Here is a 19,552-nt window from a genome sequence, read left to right as displayed (position 1 = left end):
AATTGGTTATAAAACAAATACATTAAATCAAAAAAGCCAAATTCTGTTTTCATTTTATGTCATTCTGCTACATTACAATGATTTTATGAGAATGTGTTTAGAGATTCTTTGCTGATCTGAAATACATAGAACTTGTGCTCATCATCAATAGGATGTACCATGTTCACAATAGCAGGGCACATAGAGTGTCCATAATGTTTACTGCCCACTTTAAAGGATAAAACACATGTCTTGTTCAGGATGAGACTGTTCACAATAATGACATGGGAACAGAACAGTACTGAACTCACCCGATGATACAACACTTTTAAGCTGTTCTTTAAAAAGTGAAATCTTAATTGTCCCCTTTTCAGAAGTTTTGAACTGATGTAGCTGACATCAGGTTAATTGCATAGAAAATCAAATGGCTGGCAAATAGGGACAAACTTGCTGTATTTATTCCAGATGGATTGTCACCTCAAACCAATGTAGTTTCGTTCCCACAAATCAGAAACTGTAGCTATTCCATATCGCCGGTTAGAGAGTAAACCTTCACATGTCTTGGGAAGTTCCACCACATGATCCAGAGGAGACTTAAGAATGAATCCTTGGTGCTTTGGCCAAAATGTATTTCCCATCAACAACACTAAAGCAGATTTTCAGTCATAATCATATTGCTGTTTATGGGAACTTGCTGTGTACAAACTGGCTGCTGCATTTCCTATATCACAAAAGTGCTGGCACATCAAAAAATACTTAACTGGCTGTGAAACCCCTTGGGTTGGGAAGTCAACAATCATGAAACGTACAATCTATAAAACCAAATTCTTCTTTCTTTCTAGGCTGATTGATTTTGAAACTAATTTGTGTATCAAACAGTGTCCAGCAGATATCCGGAAAGTTTGATTTAAATTAACATTTCCCTGATATGGGGGATTTTTTGATGTAAGGCTATCTCTCGGGGAAGCTGGTTAGTCATTCCAAACGGAGTTACCTGTGTGCAGAGAAGTGCATTTTAGATTCACAAAATTAAATATCATAAGTTTTACATAAATTAGGCACACATGAAGAATTTACGTTCTGAAGCAAAAGTATTTTCTGTTTCCTTCACATATCTGACAAGTTTCCTAAAGAGACAAAATGCTTTTTTGTGTGCTTAATGAAGATGAACAACATCTGCTGAAGTCACTAGTTTTCTCCTTATTACACCTTGATAGTAGAGTGATAAGTTTTACATTCCTGCCAGAATTAGTTTGCAACGAACAATTCCAAGAATACTTTCAGAGGCTAATGTAATCATGAATCTTCTTAAAAGAGACATTTATGTGCCCTGCAATTGGAAGTATTAAAACAAAATCTCATGGGTTAACATATTAATCAATATTTATTTTAGTTTCATTTTGCAGCCATTTCATGTGGTCTAGATCAAATTTCATAATTGCAAGTGTCCTGAATCGAATCTGTTAAGTTTGATGGAGAAGGGAATCTGATTTGGGCTGTGTCTCAAAGGACAATGAAATGGTCAGGGAAGTTGGAGGAGGGGGGAATAACTTGGATATGATCTGAAAACAGGCACAAAGATGTGCCTGTTATGTACATGCTTAGCACCAGATTTTTGCATGCTCCTAGCTCTCCTGCTTAATATCAAAGGGTCTGAAACTGTGATTGATTGTCCAGCACAACTGAAAGGCAGCCTTCATCTGTTAACTTGGAGGTTTATTCTAGCTATAACAAATGGTGGAAGTATTTTATAAACTATATTATTGCTGTCTTGAGCAATGGCTTAACAAGTGAGAAAGCATGCACCAGTCCTTTCAGACAATGCTTTAGGTGTAAGAAATAAAATCTTGCACTTATAACACACAGTGTTCACCATCACCGGATGTCTCAAAGTGCTTTACAGCCAGTGAACTGCTTTGGAAGTGTTGTCTCTGAAATTCAGCAGTTAATTTTGCAGACACTGAACTCACACAAACAGCAGTGTGATAATTACCAGATAATTTGTTTCTAAATGTTGATTAAGGGTTAGATATTGGCCAGGACACTGGAGATAACTTCCCTGCTCTGCTTCAAGACAGTGTCAAGACACCTGTTTACATCCAATAGAGCAGGCTGATGGGAGCTTGGTTTAACTGTAACATAGCATCGATGCAGCAGTCCCTCCATGCCACGCTGCAGGGTCACCCTAAATTATTGTGCTCCAACTTGGGAACAGCATTTGAACTGAGAATCTGGTGACTCAGGAGACAGTGCTCCCAACTGAGCCACAGCTCTCACATCAGAAGTACAAAAGAGGAAAGAGATACAAGATAACTTTTGTTTACAAGGAGTTTTAGGAATTATAGAATCCTAAAATTTTACAGCACTTCTACAGCACTCAATCCATCATGTCTGTACCACCTCTCAAAACTGCTACCCAGTGGGTCCCATTCTCCATTCCTATCTCTGTAGTCTTCTAAATACATCCGTTTCAAATATATATCCAGCTCCTTTTTGAAATCTCCTGTAGAATCTGTCTCCACCACTTTCCCAGGCAGTGCATTCCAAATCCTAACTCACTGAATAACATTATTTCTCCTCATCTCACTCTGAGCTCTCTTGCTGACAATCCTGAAATTATGACACTCCTAGTTACTGACATACCAAACAGTGGAATCAGAACATCTTTCTCTACCCTGTCAAAATCTTTCATAATTTTAAACACCTCAGTGAGGTCACCTCTTAATCTTCTCTGCTCCAACGAGAATAAGGCCAACTTTTCTAATCTTTGTAATCTTCTAATTCTTGGTGCCATTCTAGTAAATCTCCTTTGCATTCCCCCCAGAGTTTTAACACCAGTGCTTAAATGAATTGCGTAGAACTGAGCACAATATTCCAAATATGGTCTGACTGATGATTTGTAGAAGTGCAGTGTTAATTCCTTTCACTTTATGCATGGTGCCTGAGTGAGGGTTGTAGTAGTATGCGACCACTGAAAGACCCCGCTCAGTACCCTACCGTGTCAACTTCACAAAAACTATTGGAAATACAACCCTTACTTGCTGAACTCCTGCTGTGAATTAAATTCTAAACAGAGTAGCACATCTATGATATATCTCTGCAAGTTAAATAGCTGTGTGTATGCTTTTTATAGAGCTATTTGTGCCACAGAATAGAACAATTTGATCAAAACACTTCTGTATTCTGCAGATGAGGAGCAACCTGAAGAGAACTCCGTGAAAGACACTCTGAGCATTGTGAAAGACACCTTAAGCGCAGAGCGTCCTTCACCTTCTCCTCTGCCAGTGCCACATTGGTCAGGAGACGAGCAAGCCTCTCCGAAGTCCGTACCAGCACATGGGTCAGCCCGAGGATCGGAAATATCTGGAGCATTTCCTGTCTCTCCATTCACTTTGGTAAAAACAAACGAGAAACCCTGTGTAGAGCCACTGCACCATAAGCCCCTGATGTCACCCCTTTACACAAAGGAAGCTGCAAGTACAGTTGTTTACCCAACTGCACTCTACTCTGCCAAGGGAGCGTTAATTGTTGGGAACAGTTCCAATAACTCTGAGGCAGTTCCATCGAGTGACCATTCAGAAAGCAGCAGTTCGAGTGGTGCCGATGAAGAACATCTGGAGACAGCTGAAATCGCTTTTCAGGTTAAAGAGCAACTGCTAAAGCACAACATTGGACAACGTGTGTTTGGACACTACGTCCTGGGATTATCACAAGGATCCGTTAGTGAGATTCTTGCCAGACCCAAACCATGGCATAAACTTACTGTTAAAGGAAAGGAGCCTTTTATTAAAATGAAGCAGTTTCTATCTGACGAGCAAAATATCCTTGCTCTTCGAACAATTCAAGTGCGGCAAAGAGGTATATAACCCAGACGATAAAATAAGGTTTATTTTGTAATTTAACTTAGGAAGAAATAGAGTTTGATTGGTGCTCCAGTAGTTCATTGCTGTAATGGACAGTTACTTCATGGAATGATGACAATTCAAATCACCCTAATATGTAAAGGAATCTGAGATACCCATCTCAACCCAGACACTGGGGGGAGGGGCGAAGGAAGGAATATCATGTGACCTTGATGTCAAGCAGACTCTTGGCAGCACTAAAGGTTCATGACAGAGACTGGGGATACAATTGTTTTCCACTCTGTCAGTGTAGATGGAGGAGTGAGAGATTATGCCTGAATGAAGATAAACCCAGATAAAGATAGAGTAACATGTAGCGTGTTATCTTAATTAACCGTTTGCTTAATTTACATTTTTAATTCCTAACTTTTAATATACGATGTCTGAAGAGGAGGTAACTTTTTTAAAGAACGTAGTCGTACATGAGATGTGGGTGTTGCTGACTAGGCCATCATTTATTGTCCATTCCTAATTGCCTACTGGACAGATAACAGTCTGCCACTTTGCTGTGAGTCTGGGGTCACATGTAGTGTAGATTAGAGTGGTGCTGGAAAAGCACAGCAGGTCAGGCAGCATCCGAGGAGTAGGAAAATCAACGTTTCGGGCAAAAGCCCTTCATCAGGAATATAGGCAGGGTGCCTGCAGAGTGGAGAGAGATAAATGAGGGGGGGGTGGGGGGGGGAGAAAGTAGCATAGAGTACAATAGGTGAATGGGGGTGGGGATGGAGGTGATAGGTCAGAGAGGAGGGTAGGGGATGGTAGCAAAGAGTACAATGGGTGAATGGGGGTGGGGATGAAGGTGATAGGTCAGAGAGGAGGGTGGAGTGGATAGATGGAAAGGAAGATAGGCAGGTAGGACAAGTCATGGGGACAGTGCTGAGCTGGAAGGTTGGAGCTGGGGTGAGTTGGGGGAAGGGATAATGAGGAAACTGGTGAAATCCACATTGATGCCTTGGGGTTGAAGTGTTCCGAGACGGAAGATGAGGCGTTCCACATGTCGGGGTCACATGTAGGCCAGACCAGGTAAGGATGGCCGTTCACTTTCCTAAAGTATATTCGTGAACCAGATGGGTCTTCCTGACAATCGACAATGGTTTCACGGTCATCATTAGATTCTTAATTCCAGATTTCTTTTTGAATTCTAATTTCCACCATCTGCCGTGGCAGGTTTTGAACCTGGATCCCCAGAACATTAGCTGAGTCTCTGGATTAATAATCTAGCAATTATACTCCTGGGCCATTTCTACCCCAAGGCCATCAATTCCCAATGATTATTGCTATTTAGATAGATTAAGATGAGACCTAAAAAGGTAATCATGTCTAATTCTCTTGTTTGCATGAAACGTCTGTGCACTGCATTCTATGACAACATTGTAACCTTCCATGTGACACTATCAGAACCAGCCTTTCACAATCCATTCACAATAACCTCTGCAGCTCAGTTAAAAACTCAACTGGTGTGATTTCCAGATGAGAGCCGGATGCTCATTTAACACCAGCTTAGGGAACATTCAAGTATCCAAACAATATGAAGCATAGTCAGGGAAACAAGAAAAACAAATATTAGACAGATTAAGATTTAAACACTGTGCTGAATCAAGAATGATAAATCAATGGAGGGTATTCTGAGATATTGAGGTAATGAACTCAACTCTTGCCCTGTATGACCCAATTCAAGTCAAATGGAAGTACTGATAAGATCATGCTGCTTGTTAATTTTGTTTCAGTGTTTTCTCTAGCTCCCATATGTTGTAACACGCAGAGTACCATTTATGAAGATATTAGGGCATATTGTCAGAAACATTTTTAAAGTGTTCACTGTTGTGCGTGTTTCATTTCAGGGAGTATAACTCCTAGGATTCGGACTCCAGAGACTGGTTCAGATGAGGCAATTAAAAATATTCTGGAGCAGGCAAAAAAAGAGCTTCAGACTCAAAAATGTGGTAAGTATTAAAAGACAGCCTGACTGTACTTAGAAATAAGATTAGCAGCTGTCTGTTGAAGTTCAAGCGTGCAGATCATTCAACTTAACTGCAGAAGGCATCCTTTTAGAGAATTTCACCAATTACATATTCACAGCCTAAATATTTAACCCTAAATTTTCGTGTTTCTTGGAGCTGTTATGAGAAGTGTCATCTGATTTCTGAATGCAAGGCATGAAGTACAGAGTTAAGACTATAATTGGATTTTGTCCTCAGGAATGAGTTGAACCAGGAGGGCTCAAATGTGCTAATAATTACCTAGTTCTTTCTGTACAAAACATTTTTGTACAGCTTTGAAAAGCACTTTAAACATCAACATGATGTATCTACAGTTCCTTTGTCTGTTGAGAAAATTTGTTTCTATTTTATGTAAAATATGGATTTCTAACTTCCCAAAACAAAGGAATGCAATTGAAAAAATGTAATGATTTCATATTTGTGTTATAGAATGCTTTCAAATAGACTGACTTTATTCATTTATATTTTATTTTCAGTTGAATCGAAAAGCTCTCCATTGCCTATATGCAGTACAAGTTCCAGCAGTAGTGCTGGTTCTGATGAAGCAATTCGATCCATCCTGGAGCAGGCCCGAAGAGAGATGCAAGCCCAACAGCAAGTCCTGTTGGAAATGGAGACCAACAGCAACAACAACACAATGCCAACTCCACACGTAGAAACTTTACCAGCTACAAACAAAATCCCTCTTTCCTCATACATCAAGCAAGAGGAAGGCATGGCAACGAGAAGTTCGCAGACTCCTCTCAGTGTTGTATCACCTGCGGCCTTTGTACAGAACATAATACGAAAGGTGAAATCTGAAATTGGTGATGCTGGATCGTACTTTGACCAGCACTGGGCCACTGAGAGAAATATGGCTCATAGATTGTATGCTTCAGTATCACCATCACCATCATCCTCTTCGTGTGGTTCTTCAGGGACAGGGAATGTAAGACAGTGGCGAGCTGAACCTAGTGACAACAGCAAAAATGGTGAGGAACATTCATTTGGTGTCGAAGGTACTCACAAACTTACAGATATAAAATCTGAGGGCAGTCCGGACTCGCAAAATATTGGCCAGCTTTCTGTATTCCCTACGTATGTCCCACGTTCGCTGAAACCAACGGTTCCTCCATTGACTCCAGAACAGTATGAGATGTACATGTATCGGGAAGTGGACACAATAGAACTGACTAGACAAGTTAAAGAAAAACTGGCAAAAAATGGAATCTGTCAGAGGATCTTTGGAGAAAAGGTAAGAGACAGGGTGAGGAAATAATTCAAATCCAAAATACATTGCTTGAGCGCAGCAAAATGAAAAGAGCTCTTGAAATTTCCAAGAAGCAGTTTGACTTCTTGAATGATTTTTTAAAAATTTGTTCATGGGATATGGACATCATTGGCTAGGCCATCAGGTATTGCCCATCCCCAGTTGCCCTTCAGAAGATTGTAGTGAGCTATCTTCTTGAACCACAGCAGTCCAGTGGGATGTAGGATCGAGCACAGTATTGTGAAAAAGGGAGATCCAGGATTTTGGCCCTGCAAGGGAACTTTGCTATAGTTTCAAGTCAGGCTGGTGTTTGACTTAGAGGGGAACTTGCAGGTGTGGTGTTCTTATACATCTCCTTCCTTTGTCCTTCAAGGTGGTCGAGGTCATGGGTTTGGAAGCTGCTGTCATAGGAGTTTGAATGTATTTCTGCAGCGCACCTCGTAAATGGTACATACTGCAGCCACTGGGCAGAGGGATTGACTGTTGAAGGTGCGGCACGAGGCACCAGTCAAGTGGTGGCTTTGTCTTAGATGGTATTAAATTTTTTTTGATGTTGAAGGTGGACCCATCCAGGCAGATGCAGTAGAGTATAAAGATACAAAACAATCCTTTCAGATCAACAATTCTAAACAACTGTCCTCTTTCTCAAGTGCTCCCAAGCATTATCAATTCTTTGGCAACTTATATATTGCGATAAATCATGGAAGGGACACAGTGAGACTTACCTTGGACGTACACGTACCCATGAACTGTTACTAGAGATGGCAGCAACACATCAGTCTAGTATTCAATTGTTTGTGTTTGATTAGATATATATATTTGTTAACTATCCTCTGTGTGCTATTTGTCGAGGAGAAAGTGAGGACTGCAGATGCTGGAGATCAGAGCTGAAAATGTGTTGCTGGAAAAGTGCAGCAGGTCAGGCACATCCAAGGAGCAGGAGAATCGACGTTTCAGGCATGAGCCCTTCTTCAGGAAGTTCTAGGGCCTGAAGATTCCTGAAGAAGGGCTCATGCCTGAAACGTCAATTCTCCTGCTACTTGGATGCCGCCAGTCCTGCTGCAATTTGTCAAGCCTGGGTATGGCTACAGCATAAAACAGAAACTTAAGATGAAAGAAGTAGATGGAAGCATGAGAATGGAAACATTTAAAGAACACAATGAATACAATTCCAGTTTGGATGTAGAAAATGGTATCATCTCTGCCTACCTCTGAGCTGTAAAGCACAACAATTGGTTTCAATTTTCACGATTAATTTCCATTTCCTGGCCCTAGAACTTCTTCTTTCACCAGGAGAGCGACCAGGGGATCGACAGATTTCAGTGTTCAAGACCTGCTATTAAAATGTATCAGAGCAGAAAGCCAGTGTACATTTGAGCAACTCACATCAGGCACGTCTACAATAGACAGGAATGAGTGCTGTCGAAAAACACTTTGGGACAAGGTGTGATGACCGGGTGATGTATATTTTGCCTTCGAGCTCATCATGATTTAGATACCTTCAAATATTGTGGAGATATCCATTGGTTCCTGACACTGTGTGTAGTTTAAAGGAGAAAGTGTAACTCGTTTTTAAATGCAAGCACTTTGCAAAGTTGATGTGCAGGTTGTTGAAGAAGAGGACATCATCGATTCGACATGTGAAGGAACCTCTTCCAGGGGGTGAGGGAAAGCTCATGGGCAGTAAATGCTCCCATCATCATGCTTCATAATTTTTTCTCATTGCAGCAGACCTTTTTCAAGTTTGCGATGACATCATTATTTCTAGCTTTGGGAATGTTTATAATTCCAGTGCACGACAACATGGACAGCCTCATGCTCTGTGTAGCAAAAGGCAGAAGCCTTATCGGGGTGTGCCTTTTTGATGATATGAACACACACGGACACCCACCTCAAAACACTCCCCAAGCACCCACACACCCCAAAACACACATCGAACATGTGCACACCCACATACCCCAAAACACACTGAACACGCGCACACCCCAAAACACACACCGAACACGCACATACACCCCCCAAAGCACACCGAACACGCACATACATACCTCAAAACACACATCGAACATGTGCACACCCACACACCTTAAAACACACACTGAATACACATGCACTTACACCCCCACAAACACACATCGAACACGCACCTACACCCCCCAAAACACACACCAAACATGTGCACACCAGCACATCAAAACACACACTGAACATGCATGCACATACACTCCCCAAAACACATATCGAACACACACATACACCCACCCCAAAGCACACACCAAACATGTGCCCACCTCAAAACACACACGCACATACACCCCTCCCCCAAAACACACTCTGTACATGTGTATGCCTGCATATGCCTGGACACGCACGCACATGCACACCCCAAAACACACACCGAACACACACGCACATACCCACCCGCCCTAAAACACACCGAACACCGTCATACCCCAAAACACACACTGAACACACATGCACGTACGCACCCCTAAACACACCAAACACGCACACACTCCACCCAAAACGCACATCGAACACACACACAGCACATGCACATCCCAAAACATACACCAAACCCGCACTCACCCCAAAACACACACTGAACATGCACACACCCACACACATACACCCTAAAACACACACTGAACACCTGTACACCCCAAAACACGCACTGGACATGCACACACCTCACCCAAAACACACAATGAATACACACACACAGAGCACATGCACACACCCCAAAACATACACCAAACCTGTGCACACCCCAAAACACCCACTGAACACGCACGCACCCACCCACACACCCCAAAACACAAGCGCGCACACACACCCAGAATCGCCCACACATACACATCCCAAAACACGCCCAAAATTGCCCACACATACACACCCAAAACACACACTGAACATGTACACACACACACACACCCTAAAATACACACCGAACACCCGTACACCCCAAAACACACACTGGACATGCACACACGTCCCTAAAACACACATTGAACATGCACACACACACCTAAAACACACACTGAACATGCACACCCCAAAACACACACTGAACACGCATGCACATACACCCCAAAGCACACCGAACATGCACACACCCCAAACCATACACCAAACCCGCGCACACCCCAAAACACACACACATACACACCCAGAATCGCCTACACATACACACCCCAAAACACACACTGAACATGCATACACGTACTCACCCCAAAACATACCGAACACGCACACACACCCCACCCAAAACACACATTGAACACGCACACACACAGCACATGCACACACCCCAAAACATACACCAAACCCCCACACACCCCAAAACATACACTGAACATGCACACACCCACACATCCCGAAACACACGCGCGCACACACCCAGAATCGCCCACCCATACAAATCCCAAAACACAAGCTGAACATGCACACACAGACACACATACACCCTAAAACACACACTGAACACCTGTACACCCCAAAACACGCACTGGACATGCACACACCTCACCCAAAACGCACAATGAAGACACACACACAGAGCACATGCACACACCCCAAAACATACACCAAACCTGTGCACACCCCAAAACACCCACTGAACACGCACGCACCCACACACCCCAAAACACATGCTCACACACACACCCAGAATCGCCCACACATACACATCCCAAAACTCGCCCAAAATTGCCCACATGTACACACCCAACTACACACTAAAATACACACCGAACACCCGTACACCCCAAAACACACAATGGACATGCACACACATCCCTAAAACACACATTGAACATGCACACACACACCTAAAACACACACTGAACATGCACACCCCAAAACACACACTGAACACGCATGCACATACACCCCAAAGCACACCGAACATGCACACACACACGCACACCATACACCAAACCTGCGCACACCCCAAAACATACACATACATCCCAAAACACACACTAAACATGTACACACATATACACTCTGAAACACACTGAACACGCACACACACACACACACACACACACTCCAAAACACACTGAACATGCACACCCATATTCACCCCAAAACACACACTGAACACACGCGCACATACACACTCCAAAACACATGCCAAACACGCATGTGCACAGACACACGTGTATATATGGCCCCAAAACACAAACACCCACAAGTATGCACATGCACACTACTGTAATCAGTGACACAGACAAGGAGCAAGAATGTTCCTTATTTATCAGATTTTGGGAAATTAAGGAGTAATGTCATGCTCCCTGCAATGACACATTAATTCCCCAGTTGCATTTGTAGACAAAACCAAAGAGTCACAGCCACAAAAACCTCTTGAAGTGGACAGTATCAGTGCCCCAGTGTGGATATCAAGCCTAATCATTCAATGGTGGAAAATGGCAAAGTTCAACTGTGAATGGATATGAAGCTGGTCAACAAGACAATAATTTCCGACAGATATCTCCTTCATTCAATCCATCAGAATCATTTCATTACTCCACAAAGCTCAACACATGACCGAGTTATTTTCAGATAACAGGAGTGAAGTGAACCTGATATCTTACATCTTTTGTTACTGATGAAGGTGTGTTTCAAAGCCACAGAGTGCCCAGTGAGCTACATTCAAGCATACATCACGTCAGACATTGAGGACATGTTCAGCCTCTTTGACAATACTGTCCGTGGAGGGGAGGAAGCAGAACATGATCAGTTGTTATCAGCAGGAATTGCTCAACTCAGTGGTCACACAACAAATAATATTGAATGTGTTAGACACAAATACACAATCTCTGCTCGTCCTCACATGTTTCAACCACATGTGAAATGTATGTCACTACAGCTGCAGCAGGAAGTGCAGTTAGAACTGTAGTCTTGCATACATTAAAAGAAGCAAAAGACCAATTGCTTGACATCATGGCAATTGTTGGAAACTGACTTAAATACTCTTGTGAACTGCAGGAAACACCAGCCTATATTTACATTTGTGAACATTATAGATCTCTATTGTAAACAATCATACTCCATTCCAATTATCAAGAACTGTTAGTTTCATCAGGATCCAATCATTAACCTCAACGTATTTTCAAATGGGCAGATCATCTTCATCAGTACAAGTTAGAGGATGAATATCTCAAGTTTCTTTTAACTGATGAGCTGATATGCCTCACCTCATTACTGTCACAGGCAGTATTAGCAATGGCAAAGCAACAGGCAACATTACAGTGATTTCACATGCAGCCATGATTCTCGTTACTTAAGAAAGGTTGAAGGCAGAATCAGCAACATAGAACATAGTGCAGAAAGTAAACATAGAACATAGTGCAGAAAGTAATCCAGAACCTAAAAATCAAATGGCCCTGCAAAATGAAGTAAGAGCTGGTCCGGTAATACAGATCATGCCAGGGCTTGTATTGTTTGATGACAACTATATTGCATATAGAACATGAAAGGTTTTCAGTAAAATTCTACAGCAAAGTGTTTTGCATCTTGCTGATGAGAGGCATCCAGGTGTTGCTATGATGATTCAATCAAACAGTCTAGTGGCCAGCAATATATCACGCATGGGAAAGTTAATTCGGAATTGTGTTGCATTTATACTCAGTGAGAGAATCTTATCCCATGTCCTGCATGTCTACAACAGTGTCCATAGCCAACAAAACCATAGCAACAACTCCCAAGTAGATGATTTGATGATTCTGGAGAAGTGCAAGAGCCCCTAGCAATCCACATTTTTTTTTGCTTGTTCATGGTGAATATCGCAAATGATAGTAAATCACTAAACAGATTCCACCACAGTCATTGACATTGTTGTCTCGTCGTTTACAAGCTAGGGTCTGCCTGAGGCTATCATTACAGGCAATCGACTGCTGTTTGTTTCCAGTCTGTTCAGAGTTCCTAGCAAGCTCCAGAATTCGCTACAATCTGGCGTTGTGATACCACCCGCAGTCAAACGGTGGTATCAAGCAATTCCGCAGGGGGATCTAGGACAAGCTGAGAGCTATTATTGCCTGAGAGAAAATTCAGATCCTACTCTTAACTAGAAAGATGCCAGTCAAACTTATGATTGGCCATAACATTTGATTGCCACTGACTGTTAAGCCATCACTGCTAGACAATATGTGTGAAGAAATAATGCAGTAACAAGGTAAACAAAGTTAAAAATCACACAACACCATGTGATAGTCCAACAGGTTTAATTGGAAGCACTGGCTTTCAAAGCACTGCTCCTTCATCAGGTGGTTGAAGGAGCAGCGCTCAGAAAGCTAGTGCTTCCAATTAAACCTGTTGGACTATAACCTGGTGTTGTGTGATTTTTAACTTTGTCCACCCCAGTCCAACACCGGCATCTCCAAAAGGTAAACAAAAGCTTACTTCAACAAGTGAACAAGTGCAAGGAACCATGATTTGGATTTGGAGACTGGATTCACATCAAATGACTAAATCATGACTACAAACTCTCTATCGCTTCTATCAGGAGAAATCAAACAGTTGTTTAATGCCAATGCCTACCTGTTAAATAACAACACAAGAAGGAATGCAGCAAGCAGACCAGGATATTTTCCTTTTCTAATGAGTGACTGCCAAATTGATTGTCCACCTCATGAAGCTGATCGCATGGAACCACAACGTCAGGCCCAAAAACAACCTTAACATCTCAAACACTATTCTCTACTTAGTAAAAAATGATATATTATCTGTACAGTGTTTAAATTGGTTTAGGTTGAAATTTGGTCCTTTAATTCTACAAAGGAGAAAAGGTGTCATGTTCATTTGTTTAGTGTTTGATTATGTGTGCATGCTGTTCCTCAAGCCTGGGTATGGTTGCAAAGTGAAATCAAAACTAAGCTGAAGGAAGCAGCTGGAAGCATGAGAGACTTTCATCTTGGGAAGACAAGTCATGTCCTGTGTGTTTGCCTTCCAGTAACCTCCAACAGTATCAGATTCCACGCAGCCTTGTCGTCTGCAGTTCCACTTGTGCACTGCTGTTGGACACGAAGCGATGACAAATCTTTTGGACTTGACAACGTGAATCCTCAGAGTTTAAAAGAGGAAACGTTGGAGATTCTGCTTTTGGGCTTTTGAGCAGAGAAAAGCAAATGGTGGGAATGTGAAGAACACAGCCCCAGCTTCTGGAAGTGACTTCCAGAGGTGAAGCTGTTCTTCCGGCTTCCAGCTGTGATACTTTCATGAACATTTTGTGGGCTAGGGCTATCTATTGTCCAGACCCAAGACAAATGTGTGAAGAACAGTGGCAAAAATTAAGTCCACTTCTAATTAAAATAAGCAAGAACTGCACCTGAAAATGACAGATATCGAGAGGATTGGATTAGTTAGATTATCTGACTAGTTAAACATACTCTGGATTTTGGTTGAATCTCATTAATTACTTTGAAAAAAATCAGGTTGATTAAATTGGCTTTCAATGTGTAGATTTCTCTGATTTTCAGAAGTTGCAGTTTCTAATCAATGTATGAGGCCTTTACAGCTACCAAAAGAAAAAAAACATTGTTCCAATGCTGCACCACATTGAATTCTACTGAGGTGTGAAAGAGTTTTTTAATGCTTCTGCTTCTCACTGGTCGCCTTGAAGCATCAACTAATAAACTTGTCTAAATCCACTACTTATAGTAATTTGTCTTTAGTGTAATATAAAGCAAATGCACTTGTTGCAAAATTATGAAGGAAGTTCATTTGTCAGAAGCTATACATCCATAAGTGGATTTCCTATAACATCTATAGTATGATGAGTATTAATAAAATCCATTTGTGTGCTGCATTTTGGCAGTAACATTGACAGAGTAATGGTGATGCTACTGTCTTACAAAATAATTAGTCCTGTGCAACATGTTACCATGTCGATAGAGTAGATTTGTTCTTTGCAGGACAGAATGGAAGATTGGAAAATAATTGGGTTTCTTCTCAATGTTGCCTCTGTCAGGTGCTGGGTCTATCCCAGGGGAGTGTGAGTGATATGCTTTCTCGACCTAAGCCATGGAGTAAGCTAACTCAGAAAGGTCGCGAGCCTTTTATCCGCATGCAGCTGTGGCTCATTGATAAGTTAGGCCAGAGTACCCACCCTCCCCAACCTATACAAGGTAAGAGACCATTTTCATTTATTTTATTTGCAATATACATAGAAACCCTAAATGTACAGTCACTTGATCTTTAGTCCACATATCCTAGATATGTTCTCTCCCTAATTCTAACTTGACACTTCAGGTTTTCATGAAGTATCAGTTGATTCTCTTTCAGTGGTTTAATTGGTTTTCTTTGATTCCCCACAGCTTTAAAATGGAACCTTTTGGGTGTCAGCCCTTGCAAATGGTGTGACAAAACATGACCCCCCCCCCCTCCACCCTTCCCTTGTAAGCTGAATTTTGGATGTCCTACACTGCTACATTCTCATTGAGTCAGTGTGACAGAGTAGCAGATTTATCCCCCGAGTTTGTGATAAAAATTGTTGTTTACCATTCCAGAATGCAATGTACCTGCTTGCACAGCAGCGAAAATGTACATAATCAATCATTCATGTCCTGAGGGGTTTAATTGACATTTTGATTTTTCTGATGAAGTAAAGATTAACAGTAAATTCCACTGCAAGAAATCTGATACAGCATTTCCAACAAACCTTCCTTTTCTTGGTTGCAAAATCCTTTATTGCTTCCCAGTCAGGATTCCAAAATGACTTGAACAGGAAAACCATTTTCAGATCTAGTTTACATTTCAACATTAACCATGAAGCATAATTGACTCATATCAATATGAATGCTGGCAGAGGCAAAAAGGCAAAAAGACCTGATGAACATGTCCTTCACGATTCTCCAACATTAAAGTTCGCCATTTAGCATGTAACCTCAATTAGAACACACATGCATTGGCACAAGATCAGATAAGTGCATAGAGATGCAAGGTATCACCTAAGATTTGTATCAAAAAGTGACATGTATCCCTGCTATCAGAAGGATGTAGTGAAACTTAAAAGTGTTCAGAAAAGATTTGCAAGGATGTTGCCAGGGTTGGAGGGTTTGAGCTAAAGGGAGAGGTTGAATAGGTTGTGGCTGTTCTCCCTGGAGTGTCGGAGACTGAGGATTGTATAGAAGATTATAAAATCATGAGGAGCATGGATAGGGTAAATAGCCAAGGTCTTGGCCCCAGGGCAAAACTAGAGGGCATAGGTTTAAGGTATAAGGGGAGAGATTTAAAAGGAACCTAATGGGTAACTTTTTCACGCAGCGGATGGTGCGTGTCGAGAATGAGCTGCCAGAGGATGTGGTGAAGGCTGGTACAAATACAACATTTAAAACATATCTGGATGGGTATATGAATAGGGAGGGATATGGACTAAATGCTGGTAAATGGGACTAGATTAGGTTAGGATATCTGGTCGGCATGGACGAGTTGGACCGAAGGGTCTGTTTCTGTGCTGTACAGCTCTATGACTCTATGACTGTATGACTCAAATTCACATGTTTCAACAATCTTCGGATCAAACATCTTTTGATTAGAAATTGAAAAGCATGGTACTTAGTTTCTAATTCTTCCTTGATGGAATAGGTGCAAGGGGATCAGACGGAAGAGACTGCAAATTGAGGGGGTAATGGAGGGGAATGCCTCGTTAAAATGTACCAGCTTTGTGTATAAACAATGGGAATCCATTAGGTGTGACCTCAGTAGTCTGCAGCAGGTGAGTTCATAGAGTCATAGAGATGTACAGCATGGAAACAGACCCTTTGGTCCAACCCGCCCATGCCGACAAGATATCCCAGCCCAATCTAGTCCCACCTGCCAGCACACGGCCCATATCCCTCCAAACCCCTCCTATTCATATACCCATCCAGATGCCTCTTAAATGTTGCAATTGTACCAGCCTCCACCACTTCCCATGACAGCTCATTCCATATACGTACCACCCTCTGTGTGAAAATGTTGCCCCTTAGGTCTCTTTTTTATATTTCCCCTCTCACCCTAAACCTATGCCCTCTAGTTCTGGACTCCCCCACCCCAGGGAAAAGACTTTGCCTATTTACCCTATCCATACCCCTCATAATTTTGTAAACCTCTATAAGGTCACCCCTCATCCTCCGACGCTCCAGGGAAAACAGCCCCAGCCTGTTCAGCCTCTCCCTATAGCTCAAATCCTCCAACTCAGGCAACATCCTTGTAAATCTTTTCTGAACCCTTTCAAGTTTCATAACATCTTTCCGATAGAAAGGAGACCAGAATGGCACAATGGCCTAATCAATGTCCTGTACAGCCGCAATATGACCTCCCAACTCCTGTACTCAATACTCTGACCAATAAAGGAAAGCATGCCAAACGCCTTCTTCACTATCCTATCTACCTGCGACTCCGCTTTCAAGGAGCTATGAACCTGCACTCTAAGGTCTCTTTGTTCAGCAACACTCCCTTGGACCTTACCATTAAGTGTATAAGTCCTGCTAAGATTTGCTTTCACAAAATACAGCACCTCACATTTATCTAAATCAAACTCCATCTGCCACTTATCAGCCCGTTGGCCCATCTGGTCAAGATCCAGTTGTAATCCGAGGTAACCCTCTTCGCTGTCCACTACACCTCCAACTTTGGTGTCATCTGCAAACTTACTAACTGTACCTCTTATGCTCACATCCAAATCAGTTATGTAAATGACAAAAAATAGAGGACCCAGCACCGATCCTTGTGGCACTCCACTGGTCATAGGCCTCCAGTCTGAAAAACAACCCTCCATCACCATCCTCTGTCTTCTACCTTTGAGCCAGTTCTGTATCCAAATGGCTAGTTATCCCTGTATTCTGTGAGATCTAACCTTGCTAACCAGTCTCTCATGGGGAACCTTGTCGAACGCCTTACTGAAGTCCATATAGATCACATCTACCACTCTGCCCTCATCAAACCTCTTTGTTACTTCTTCAAAAAACTCAATCAAGTTTGTGAGACATGATTTCCCATGCACAAAGCCATGTTGACTATTCCTAATCAGTCCTTGCCTTTCCAAATACATATTGAAGGGTCAGCCAGTAACTTTGTAAAAGAAACTTTTGTTGCTAACATATGCCAGTTATTTTGTGTCAATTGGAATACTGTGGAGTCAAATGACTTAATACTATCACATGTGTTGTAGTTTTAAGTTAAATGGAGAGCTGATGTTTGAGAATTTTAACGAATTCTTCTAATTCTACTTCTGAGTGAGTGCAGAATCTGCACAGGTGAACAAACATACAGAATGTATTGTTACTACATGACTGCATCACCTAATTCACGAATTGCTGAGAATGAAAAAATAGTTTCTGAAAATCAACACGTAGCTTTCAACAAAATCTTATGAAGAGCCCTCCAAAAATATGTATTTTGATGTAGAGCCAGATTCAAAGAAATGGAGCTGTTTGGATAATATGAACAATACAGTTGGACAAAGCTGCATTAGTAAAATGTATCAAATTGAAATTAGTTTTCATTAATTTTTATAAAATAAAGGCATAGAGCAAAAGCAAATAAGTTTTCCTGAATCCACATAGAAAAGTTCAACCCATTATGACAACGGGTTTCCAATTCCTTTTACTTCATCGAATGGGGATATTGCTGGCTGTCTCTCCGCATTGCCCTTAAGAAGGGGGTGATGAGCAGCCTTCTTAAACTGCTGCACTCCTTTTAGTGTAGGGCCACTCTCAATGTCATTTGGATTTTAGGAGGACCTTAAGCGACACTGAGTCATAGAGTCATATAGCACAGAAACAGACCATTCAGTCCAACCAATTCATGCTGACCACACTTGGTCAAAAGCGGCCTCGATATCAAGGGCAGTCACTCTCACTTCACCTCTGGAATTCTGCTGTCATGCCTATGCTTGAACTAAGGCTGGAATATGGTCATGAGCTGAGTGACCCTGATGGAGCCCAAACTCAGAGTAAGTGAGCAAATCATTGCTAAGCAAGTGCTATTGATGACACTTACCATCACTTTACTAATGATCGAGAGTAGGCTGATGAGGCAGTAATTGGCCAGTTGGATTTGTATTGCTTTTTGTGTAGAGGACATACATGGCCAATTTTCCACATTGTCAGATAGATGCCAATATGGTAGCTGTACTGGAACAGCTTGACTTGGGGAACAGCGTGTTCTGGAGTACAAGCCTTCAATATTATTGCTAGAATGTCGTCACAGCCCGTCACCTTTGCAGTATCCATTACCTTCAGCAATTCTTTATATTATGTAGAGTTAATCAGATTGGCTGGAAATTGGCATGATGCTAGGGACCTCTGGAGGAGGCCAAAGAATGGACACCAGAAGAATATGAAAGTTCTGTAGTAATTTCAGACGAGGTTTGCTGTAGTCATTCAGGGGTGAGGGATTACAGAGAGTTTGTTCTCCTCTGAGCCAAGAAGCTTGAA

General features: G+C 41.9%; 1 protein-coding gene across 13 annotated transcripts in view; it reads left to right on the top strand.

The window, feature by feature from the left end:
* cux2b (cut-like homeobox 2b) overlaps positions 1-19,552 on the top strand; it is a 327,011-nt gene that overhangs the window by 280,724 nt on the left and 26,735 nt on the right. For all 13 annotated transcript variants that reach the window (XM_088000027.1, XM_088000020.1, XM_088000024.1 and 10 more), the window contains 4 exons: positions 3,169-3,837; positions 5,723-5,824; positions 6,358-7,115; positions 15,103-15,259. In XM_088000027.1, the coding sequence (XP_087856153.1) occupies positions 3,169-3,837; positions 5,723-5,824; positions 6,358-7,115; positions 15,103-15,259 (1,686 nt within the window). The remainder of the gene's footprint in view (positions 1-3,168; positions 3,838-5,722; positions 5,825-6,357; positions 7,116-15,102; positions 15,260-19,552) is intronic.

The sequence above is a fragment of the Chiloscyllium plagiosum genome, unplaced genomic scaffold (assembly GCF_037043375.1).
Source record: "Chiloscyllium plagiosum isolate Xiang-an unplaced genomic scaffold, Cpla_swu_hap1 HiC_scaffold_24, whole genome shotgun sequence".
In the NCBI taxonomy this organism is placed as follows: domain Eukaryota; kingdom Metazoa; phylum Chordata; class Chondrichthyes; order Orectolobiformes; family Hemiscylliidae; genus Chiloscyllium; species Chiloscyllium plagiosum.
This window is presented reverse-complemented; position numbering and strand designations above follow the sequence as displayed.